The sequence below is a fragment of the Mytilus californianus genome, unplaced genomic scaffold (genome assembly GCF_021869535.1).
Source record: "Mytilus californianus isolate M0D057914Y unplaced genomic scaffold, xbMytCali1.0.p SCAF_14, whole genome shotgun sequence".
Taxonomy (NCBI): Eukaryota; Metazoa; Mollusca; class Bivalvia; order Mytilida; family Mytilidae; genus Mytilus; species Mytilus californianus.
Window position 1 is genome coordinate 12,128,582 of NW_026262626.1, and position 11,888 is coordinate 12,140,469.

The 11,888-nt window shown below is 30.7% G+C and overlaps 1 protein-coding gene across 1 annotated transcript; it reads left to right on the forward strand.

Moving 5' to 3' along the window:
- The first annotated feature begins 563 nt into the window (after positions 1–563).
- Positions 564–10,636, forward strand: LOC127724894 (arginine kinase-like). The gene is made up of 6 exons (XM_052231897.1): positions 564–717; positions 3,085–3,344; positions 5,689–5,837; positions 7,554–7,719; positions 9,617–9,800; positions 10,464–10,636. The coding sequence occupies exons 1-6, from the start codon at positions 564–566 to the stop codon at positions 10,634–10,636; spliced, it is 1,086 nt and encodes a 361-aa protein (XP_052087857.1).
- Positions 10,637–11,888: the final 1,252 nt, after the last annotated feature.

The following is an 11,888-nucleotide window of genomic DNA, read 5'->3' on the forward strand; positions in this document are numbered from 1 at the left end:
ACTGTTATACATATACTTAAATTGTCGCGTACTTAGTATTTCCCTTCTTTAATTCGTAAGAAATAAGCGGCAAAATATAGAAATAAAAATGAAATGTTAATATATAAAAGGAGCTTACGTCATAATGGTAGATAACAAATATTTTGTTCATAGTGTCAGGTAAATTACTCTTTAAAAGGACCACAATATAGGTATATTAGGATTCGTACAGTAATAGGTTTATTTTTTTCTAATTTGCTATTTATTGTGATGCGAACATGATGATGATTTTGTTGGAGAGGGGCACTGACTGCTAAAGAGGGGGCCCGCTCCAGTCATGCTTTCTATATAATCAACCAATTTTTTCCACAAAAGAAATCCGCCTCTGTTAGGTCCATTGCAAATAATCTTAATGAACGAACAGCCACGAAGTTCTCTGTAGCGTAGCCTTTGAACGTTTTACGCATCGCAGACAGTGCGATTCATATAAAAAAGTCATATATATCAGTACAAAGTTAAATTAAATCATAAAAAAAGAAGTTTATTACGCATCAGTACTAGCATTTGTAAATATCTATGTAGACATGGCGTACATAGAATTAGAAGACCTATGGAGAAAAATCAGTACACATACAAGCAAGTCTCTGTTAAAGAAACATTTATCTGAAAAGAAATACATACATTTAAAGAAGCTTTCAACGAAATATGGAACAACATTAGCTGATGTTATACGCTCAGGTAAGCAAGCAACTATATACTGATACTGCTTTTGTCGAGAGAGAAAAACCTCAAAGATGGAATATAACTAGAATTTGAAACAGACTTAAAAACAACAAAAATTTCCCGAATATAAATGAAATTGCTATAAATTATGATAAAGATAATGAGAAAATATGGAAACATAAAAATTCTTTATTGAATTACAATAATTACATTAGGAAAGTTTTGACTAAATTTCATTTTATATTAATTCTTTATCAATGCAAATGTATCGTTATGCTGCAAATTTTGTAGAATATTTTAAATTCTCGATGATTTTAATATTTTCAATGATACGATCAAATAATATAAAAGCAAGGAGATGTGGTATGAATGTCAACTCATCATAATAAATATTTACCACATTATTTTGGCCCTAAAAATCTGAAAAATTTTCACTGTGATAATGTAATGAAAACTTTATTGAAACTTATGTTAAAATGTCCAATTGTTTCAGTTAAAAAACATATTTCACCAATTGCGTCATTAGTGACGTAATTGTGACGTCATAATGAAGGGGAATTTCGTAAAAACCATATTTTTGCAGAATTCTGCAAAATTTATTACAGTTTTCTGAAAACTTAACAGTGGCGCCACCCTTCGCCCACAAATTTTTTTGCTGAAATATTCTTTATATACCATGTTCTTTACTTTTCAATAAACATTTCAATGGGCGAGGGGTGGCGCCACATACAAAATCATGAAAAAGGTGGAAAAATGACGAATTTTTAGAAAAAATGAACGAAAATTAAATCTATTCCTATTTCAGGCTAATATATTTATAAATATGAAGCAGATATACAATTTTTGTTTTATAATTTTAAATATCATACATTTACCAATGTATACCCATTAGGTTTAACTTCATTAATTGAAGTTAGAAAAAAAACACCTTTACAGGGCCGTTTATTGGGGTTCCAGGCTCTACTCCTTCAATCATACAGTCTCATCTAATAATGTTGTTGAACTAGAAAAAAATGTGAGATTTATACGATACATGTCAGTGAAAGTCTGTCCTCTTGGTTAGAGGAACTGTAATACTATTATATTGGTATATTTTTCACACATGCAAAAATAAATATGTATTTTATATGAACTATTATTTTCGCTGTAGCTATGTACTAGTTTATGAGAATGAAATCATTCATTCAATCATTCATAAAAAAAATATTGACCTTAACATTAAAGGTCATGGATTATTAAAAGCAATCGATACGATAAGGTAATTAAGTTTTTGACGTTTGAATATTAGTCGAGGAGAAATATTTGTAAAATTTATTCATGCGGTCAATTTGTTAATGATACAAAAATTGGGTTTATGATCATTTATACCGACAAATGTTATTACTACACTGTACAATAACCTTTTAACTGCTACTATTTGAAGCCTTTAAACTTTATATAAAATGAACAATGAATTGGATGTTTCTTTTTGTATTTTTATTGGGGTGTTAAAGCGTTGACCGAAGCACATCTTGCATGACGCCCTATAAAATTACAAAAAGAACCATTCAATTCTTATAATTAAATTTATATGCTACAACCATAAAATAACGAGTATTTTAAACTTTTCGCTTTTTTTACTTTGTATTTTGTTTCGTTGTCACACGAGGAACATACAGTCAGAGATTGGAAAAAATAATGTGACACTAGTAGGAGATTCTTCTTTAAAAAAAAAACAATAGAAAGGAGAAAGGATCGTCGCTAATAGAAAAGGAGAAAAAATAAGGAGGGTCGTGACGACATAAAGAAGACAGCAACCCCCATCATTGTCCTCAGTAAATCAAGTCTAGAAATGAATAAAAGAAATTAAAAATAGTCTTTAGTATTATCTAGTTTTCTTGATAAAAATGTCTACACAGACACAAAATAATATATGATTTTAAGCTTTTTTTCACGTTAAGAAGTTTTACTTGCCATGTCAATCATTTTGTTTTCATAATTGAAGGCCCTTTTAAAAATAAAGCATGCCAATATTCTCGGCCGTATACCACACTATTCTTTTTTCGTATCTTCATCAATTACATTCTGAACAATACACATGACAGATATGGTGTAATCGTTATATATCTTGAAATATATAGACAATAAAACATCAACAATACAAAATATAGATTAAAGTATCAAATGAACTGCTACATATCTCCAATAATTTTCTAAAACTTAAATCTGAAAATCAGCTAAAGGGAAACTATTTTTTCTGGCTACATATACTTGCTTTAGCAATTGTCTCTCAATAAATAACAGTAATTTGAAACCTAATTTGTATATATACTAACAATGAAAATGTTAACGAATGCACAACAAAAGTGTAGCATATACTTACATATCAATGTTTCGTTTTAGGTTGTAAAAATCTGGACAGCAAAGTTGGAGTGTACGCCTGTGATCCCGAAGGTTATAAAGTGTTTAAAGATCTCTTTAATCCAATCATATGCGATTTTCATAGAGTAAACGAAGTCAACCACCCTAAGTGTGATTACGGCGACCTGACCAACCTTAAGTTTAGGGAACTCGACGAGGCAGGGGATTTTATCATTTCAACTCGTGTTCGCATCGGACGTTGTCATAAGGGATTTCCATATCCACCTTTATTAACAAATGTGGTAATTATAATACTTATTGTTTTAAAGAGCACACTATGGGAAGGATGTGTATAAGCTGAGTCGGAGGATTAGAAAAATGCCATTATAAATTAAATATGTGACATATTCCTGGTAAACTTTCATGGTGGACGGGGTTTACGAAATAGAGAATAATTGGAAAAAAGTATAAAGAATAGAGAACAATTGAAAAAAGTATAAAGAATAGAGAACAGTGTTCTAAAATATTAAAGAGGAAAACAATGTTTGTCCCCCCATACAGACCCTCATACATGGATCTAATGTATATATGTTGTTGACGGTATGGTAACTAATCGAAAAACATTCGTACATTTGATCAGAAGAGTTTTTTTCGATGATTTTATCTATCACAACTCAAAATAACTTCATCATTACCTAACTGCTTGTACATTTTCAGCGCACTTGCGTTTGTATAGGGGGGAGGTGAAGAGGGGGAAGGGTAATTAATGGAAATTTAAGATTAATGTGCACAAGGCCAAACAAAATCATGAAAAAAACCGTCTATGATATAATCTGTTAAGTTATTCTATTCCCTCTGCGAAAAGGTGGGTCTTAGTAATAAACTTCTTTCATTAAGTCTTTCCCCTCTGTTCTTAGGATCGTCTCTCGTCCACCTTAAGGGTATATTGTATATCTGTAGAACTTCTCTAACAATTTGAAATGTAGAGGATGTTACATAATTATGTATGTACCGAGAAAGTGGATGTGTACAGGATTTTGATCTCCGTCATATTTTCACAATACTGCCAAATGTTCAACATAGCTAGTATTTCAAGAAGTCTCTCGCATTGGGTTCAAGGTTAAAAATGTAAACTAACTCAACTAGTTTACATGATAAAATGCTTGTTATTGAGTTTCGCTGATTTTGAGGAAAATATCCCTAATATATTTCGGTTCTGATAAAATTTATAACAAACTTTTCTTTTCCGTTATATTTTTAAGAGGATAAGGTTTCAACTCCCTCTGGCAACGTTGACCGTAAGATGCTGTTAGCTATTATTTGTAGGTCCTTTTTATTCATATAGCTCTTCAACTGTTTCTGCTTTCAAATATTCGGCTTTAAGAGTTTCTGATAAAGGTAAATTCAGAAAATCGCGTAGGACGCATGAAATTTACAAAGTTTTTTTTTTCCATTTTTTATAGGGTACAGAGTGTGTCGATCTAATCATAAGAGTCGACAATTTTTATTTTTTCAAGCACTTTCACATATACAATAGACAATATACAAAGGTTTTTTTGTCAAACTCTGATCACAATTTAACTAGTAGGACCTACATTGTATTTTATTTTGTAGGACAGTGGTTCATTTAACAAAATTGTGCTTATGGAAAGGATGTCATTTGTCACAAAATAACCTGTTGTCAATGATCGAGAAAATGCATATCTTAAGTGTTTTTATCAGTTGATGGGCTTAATATGAATACGGAGATGTGTCATATATGGTCGTCAATTAGACAACTGTCCATCAAATGATCAAATGACAAGGATGTGAACATCTGCTGGTCATTGATTGGCTTTAACAATGACCAAAACCCATACCGTATAGGAAGCTGTAAAAGGCCTTGGAAAATCATTGTTAATAAATACAAAACTTAAGGCTAGATTTTAGCTCATAACTTTAAAAAAGATTATGACTGTCTGTAACCACTGAACTGCAGATGCATAGCTTTGGTTAGGCGCAGGGTATGTGACGGAGATGAACATGTTTGTTAGCGCTCAACCCTCCCTATCTAAAACCTTGAAAGAATTTGTAACATCACACATTAGAACACATTGTAACTATCAGTTTAAAAGCGCTTGGCTAATTAGGTTAGTACTTAGCACAATAACAAAAAATTTACTCTTTTTCTCTGTATAAGGAATGTAGTTTTTCATGTTGATTCTTGGTACCATTGTAGAATAATTGTACAAATATTGAAGGTGTTTACCTAAGTACATTTTTTCATCAATTCCCCTCCCAATTTTCTTAGGGACGAGTTTAGAAAATGAAATCAAATATATTAATATTGCGTTTTGTGACCAAATTGAGTTGTGACTAATTTTGTGATATTTTTAAGTCCATAGGGTCTTCTAAAATTATTCAACATTAAAATTTAAGTGATAAATAATTATACGAAAAGTTACAGAAATTTCCATTCCCTTATTTGAATTGTTCTTCAAAGATGTGATTATAATGAAATAGAAGAAAACAATTTCAATCAATCTTTAACGGTTAAAAAAGTAGTCCATATTTATATTAAACATGTTAAATGTTCGAATCAAAGCAAATACGTATTTTATGTTTTGGGTAAACTGTATAGTTAACAATGTTAAACCTTCTTTCTAGCAAAGAAAAGAAATGGAAGTTATGACATTAAAAGCATTGAATACACTCGAAGGAGATTTAAAAGGTGCATACCACTCACTGGAAACAATGCCCAGAAATGAATATCAACAACTTGTGGACGATCATATAATGTTCAGAGATGATAACCAGTAAGTAGAAACAGAGAAGTTTTTTTTTTTAATAATCTTAATGCAGCTTTTGATTGGATAACATAAGTAGTCAATTCTACAATTCTAAAACTGGCCGTCACGAAATAGCCCAAAAGCGGTGCTTAAAAGTGGCGTTAAAACACCAAAAATCTAAATCAAAGTTATTCCTTAGCTGTAGTGTTTTAAGTGTCAATTTCAAAAGCATTAATTAAACTCTAAATATGATATATTATATATTCAAATAATAACTAGGCGTAAATAGAACGACCATGTATTTAGCGATACATAACATTTTTATTATAAAGCCGAACTACGTGTAACAGTTTGTATTTTGAAGTAATGAACAATAGTATACTACTCCCGAGGTTTAACTCACCATTTTCTTTGGATAATACCTGTACGAAGTAAGGAAAAAGTAAAATAACAAAAATACCGAACTCCGAGGAAAATTCTAAACGGAAAGTCCATCAGCAAATGGCAAAATTAAAAACGCAAACACATCAAACGAATGGATAACAACCGACATATTCTTGACTTGGTACAGGCATTTTCTTATGTAAAAAATGGTGGATTAAACCTGGTTTTATAGCTAGCTAAAACTCTCACTTGTAAGACAGTCGCATAAAATTCCATTATATTGACAACGATGTGTGAACAAAACAAACATACATAATAGGTAAAAATTTAAAAAAAATAGGGTTGCAGCAGTCAACTTGAAATGAATATGACAGTTGATTTCTATTCGTTCGTTGATCGATAAAGTCTAGTATTTGATTTTTTCAGTTTTTAGGGACTTCCCCTTTTTCAATTTACTTTAGAGGTCGGTATTTAAGTTGATAATTATATATTCCTCAGTATTTTCTTTTATTATAATTGTCCAATTCCAATGACCATTAAGGACATTAACTTGATAAAAACACAATAAGAGTGTATAGTATCAATGTTTATGGTATAGCTTATCATTGTTCATCTTTGTTTCATAGCCAGAATACAGAGTCATTTTGCTCATTAGCAATACAAGAGAATTGCCTTTATGATTTATAGATTTTTTCCGTAAAATGGGAGTTCAGTCAAAAACATACAAAATAAGGCTATGGGGAGAAAATCTGAAGTTGGAAGCATTGAATTTTAAAGATATTATGAAAAATGTCCGAAAACGTCAAATTATTCCATTAGAATCTAGTAATAATTCTGTAAGACATTTATGTGGACAAATTAACAAGAAAGTTGATTTCAAACTAAGACTAAAAACAAGTTTAATCTTCATACTTCTTTACTTCAGAATTTTTAAATTAAGATTGTAAAGAAAAAGAAAACTTTGAATACAATAAATGTTAAACGTGCAAACTTAATGCTCTTAATTTATTCGTTACTCTCTATTTGTTTTCATTATTCTGTATTTTTTACTGTAAACCGAATGATTACGGTGGACAAGACTGATACATTTGAGGTAACGTTGTTTACCGATGTTTAAAACTAAAAACTCGATTAATTTAGTTTAAAACAAACGACGAGGGAATATCATGAGCTCCAAACAGAGTAAAACTCTTTGCTAAACAATCAGCAGTGATCTAGGCTAGATATCATTATAGAGTAATTGTATCGTTCATGATTTACATGCGTTGTCAAACTAGAGAAGACATATTGAACGTGCCAGTATCAAGTTGGCACAACTTGATACTCATAATATTCACGTGACTTTTTTGAAATTTGTAGTACACTAAGTGATGCTGGAGGATATGACGGATGGCCAGTAGGGCGAGGTGTATATTTGAATAACAACAGAACTTTCATTGTATGGGTAAACGAAGGTGATCATCTGCGATTTATTTCAATGGAAAAAGGAAGTGACCTATCTTCTGTATATAAAAGGTTAATCTATGTAAGTTCTATCTTAATGGGATGATGATTGATTGTTGTTTTCTTAACGTCCAGTGGCAATTATGTCATGCCTAGTTAGGACGATCTGAATGATAAACTTTTATACAATATTTGTTATTCACGAAATCATGAATTTGATTCCGATAATTTGTTTAGAAGTATTGGTGTTAATTTGTGATATGAGTGTTCAATACAAACATTTCAAACATCTTGCAAAGCGGACTGAAGCGAGTGTGGTAAAAACGAATAATCCTTTTGTGGTTATGATGCTCTTAATATAATATAGGTATTATTATTTTATTTGTTTTTTTGTTTGTTTTTTTAAATCAAATATCATGTACATTCGTCTCTAATAAATAATAAATACAATATTTATAAAGCGCATTATATAATAAGAACAATTACTCTTAGCGCTTCACATTAAAAATGTATAAAACACAAAAATACATAAAACATAAATACAAAGCACCAACTAATACGAATCAAATACAAACAAGCAGATACAGATAAAACAATAAAAAATAAATAAGAAAATAAAAAATAAAAAATGCATGTACTCTAAAATATACAAAACAGTCTAAAATTAATGCAGTCGATTAAAAGTATATAAAATCTACAAGAAATCATTAAAAGCAGTTCGAAATAAGTGAGTCGTGAGTTGCTTTTTAAAAAAATCTAAAGAATTTACACTCCGCAAGGACGATGGTAAACTGTTCCAGAGTGTAGGCGCGGCCTTGTCAAAACGCCTCTCGCCGTAGCTTTTCGTTCGGACGTCATTCGGAGGATGTATGGGCCCATGCTGGGCTTTGTACACATATAACAGAAGTTTATATTGGCAACGGTAATGAATGGGTAGCTATAAAGCTTATTAAACAACGTATTGTGAGCACTGAAACGGCATTTTAAGTTTATATTTAAATATTAAAATAATCAGATGACTTGTTATATAGAGGACGTCAACCAAATGTTATTATTTAAAGTAATTTTGAATACATATATTAAGCAATAACTTGAAATATTAGAAATTTTGCCAAAAACAAAATCCAGAGTCAAACAAAACATGAAAAAACCCAAAGCCATGGCCAAATAAATTCTGTATGCTTCTGTGAACAATTTACTTCTGACACTACGAAGAGCTTTGTCTTACAGCACGACAAAGGTGAATATATTTTAACTACTTGGTACAGAGAACGTTTTCATATATTAGTGCTTCTGACCTGGAACCATTTTGTCTATGTTATTTTTGGATAACTAACAGTCAAGACTAGGGATAAGTTATGTATTGACATATACTATAGACACATGATTGTAATGGAATAACGTTTGTTGATCTATAAAAGTCTTTAATGATGTAGTTTGAAGTTTGAAGTCTTGACGAAAACCCCTTCCTTTCCTCAGATAGAAACACGAATATCGACAAAAATGATTCATATGAAATATTTATGAACGTAAAAAATAAAAAGGAAACAAATTGTGCCTCCTGGATGGTGAATAAACCTTTCGAATAAAACAATCTTCTTCGGTCGAATAACATTAACATTTTAAAAAAATCCTTCTATGAGATTGGACTGTAACAATAAGCCAACGAGCAGTAGCATATGATTAATGATAATATGCTTACCTATCATTCATAGACACTTGGATGATTATTGAAATTAACAGACAATAAGTTTTATGACCGCAAAGCCAGTACGTGGAGAGGGTAAGTGTCTCCCGCCTTGCAAATCCGCATAAACAAATCTTTGCATTTCTATGCTTAAAACAGAAAACAATTTTAATTTAATTATGATACGTTTCATTTTATATTCTAACATTAATTGAAAATTTTAATGTATTTATGAAAATTGTAAATGTTTCTATTGATCAAAATCATGTTTTACTGATACTTGTAATTATAGGCTTTACAACAAGTTGAAATGAAAGTGGAATTTGCTTATGACAATAAAAGAGGTTTTCTTTCAAATTGTCCATCAAACCTTGGAACATGTTTGAGAGCCAGTGTTCATCTCAAAATTCCGAAATTGGAAAGATATAAAGAAATATTAAATGAAATATGCGACAGACACAATCTGCAACTTAGAGGTATTAAAACAATTAATTAATTCAAGATATTTTCTCTAAATTTCGGCTTACAAATATGAAAATATGTTAAAAAATAAAAAAGCCTCAAACGACTGATACATTAGACCATTGGTTTTAGTGATTACTCGTTTGTTATTATGTCGGGCATTGTCTGTAGTTGAAAGTACACGTTCCTGCTACACACGAGACCCCCATCGCACATTAAGTAAGACTAGTGGTAAAAAATTATCGAACACTATCTACCATCTACATGATTTAATAATTGCTGAAACAATTCAGGAATATGACAGTTCTTTTCCATTCGTTTGATGTGTTTGGGCTTTTAATTTTGACGTTTGTTGAGAAACTTTCCGTTTGATTTTTCCTTTAAGTTAGGAATTCTTGTTATTTTTCTTTTTTTATAAAAATGTTCAAATATTTTATTTTAAATTCATGAGTGAAATATGTAAGCTTTAGATTTTTCTTTGCTAATCGTAAATGTTTTGATATGTTTCTTTTTCTACATGTTCTTTTTTTTTTCGAATCTCCGTTTAATATAAGATAAGCATTTAATACCGATTTCAACAAGCTAGTTAACATGAACTGTTACTTTCGCGATAACAGAAAACTTCCATTTATTCCATTACCACATCCTTTAATCTTGAGTGTTTGTATGTTTTGAAGGTGTGAATGGCGAACATACTGAAAGTGCTGAAGCTGTTTACGATGTATCAAATAAACGACGCCTTGGGCTATCTGAATATCAAGCTGTTTGTGAAATGTACAATGGTGTAGAGGAACTAATAAAAACCGAACAACAGTTGGAAGAAAATAATGGGAGATTTATGTTTGACTAAAAAAAGGAGATTCGAGAGAAGGAGGATAAAAAGACAACTATCCACCAATGTTTTTTTTTTTGCATTTTGCTTTCTTAAGGATTTCATTACAACACTGTGACTTTTCATTGCGTTTGTGGTATTTGCTTCATCTTTGTTCGTCTATCTATATTTAGGCAAAATATGAGGTATCTTAAATCTTTGGGATTTTGGTTCGTCTCTGTCGTTGCATCGAACTGATTTTGCAATATTTGTATTTTTAAAGTACATACCGTAAGAATATATATTGTAAATCAAACTATTTCAATTATTTTATTATCATATACAACAATACGATTTATTACAAACCAAAACTACGATATAAACAAAAATAGGTAAAACAGCAAAGCGAAAAAGGCGAAAATGCTTTTAGCTTATTATGAAATATAAATGGCGTGTTCTCTTCTGAGCTCTGTTGTTTAACTGGTAATTGAAAGAACCGATTTAGTTTTACTTCCTCACTTGTTCATTGATACGGTATAGTATATATATGAATACATATACGGTAATAATTTCAATAAAAACCGTGCAAGTACAAATAAACAAGAAAATAAAAAAGAAGAAAATGCATATAATCATTGTATTAAAAATCGTTCACATTGTTCGATTGTAAATTGTAAATTGTGAATACATATATATATATAAACAAGTCTAAATTGAAAACAACGTTCAAACCTATGATTGCGTTGGATAAAAACCGCAACTTTTATTCGTGTGCATGCAAAACAAATTTCTTGGAAGAGGGGTCTAAATACAGCACAAACAACATTTTCCAAAAGACCAAATGAGTGAAAAGGTTATATTTTAACAAAACGCATTTGACTAGCAGGTCGAACAACTGATGTTCTTAAAACCTGCTGACTGCCATTGACGTTAGCCAAATAAACGGATCACAAGATGTAACAAAACAGATCTTATTATTAAATTATTACCAAACTGAAAACAATAAACTTGCGGAAAAGATGGTTTACCGCAAACATGAGGTGCAAAAATTTGTACACCATATCCGGATTTCGACAATTAATGTATCTTCAGTGATGTTAGGAATCGAAACGGTATTTGGAAGGCCATATAATTTACCTCAATTTAGGATAGACTCTTGAATTTTGAAAGAGTCAAAATAGGATGAACGGATCATATTAACCCGAATGCAAATATAATACAAGCCCAAACGAAAAAATATAAACAAGTCTAAATTGAAAACAACGTTCAAACCTATATATACGTACAAAAA

What these genes read in the sequence shown, in the direction of transcription:
- LOC127724894 (XM_052231897.1), top strand. Translation starts at nt 564, where the DNA reads ATGGCGTACATAGAATTAGAAGACCTATGGAGAAAAATCAGTACACAT. An exon ending in TATATAAAAGGTTAATCTAT is followed by an intron (nt 7,720 to 9,616) that starts GTAAGTTCTATC and finishes TTGTAATTATAG; the next exon opens with GCTTTACAACAAGTTGAAAT. An exon ending in ACACAATCTGCAACTTAGAG is followed by an intron (nt 9,801 to 10,463) that starts GTATTAAAACAA and finishes TATGTTTTGAAG; the next exon opens with GTGTGAATGGCGAACATACT.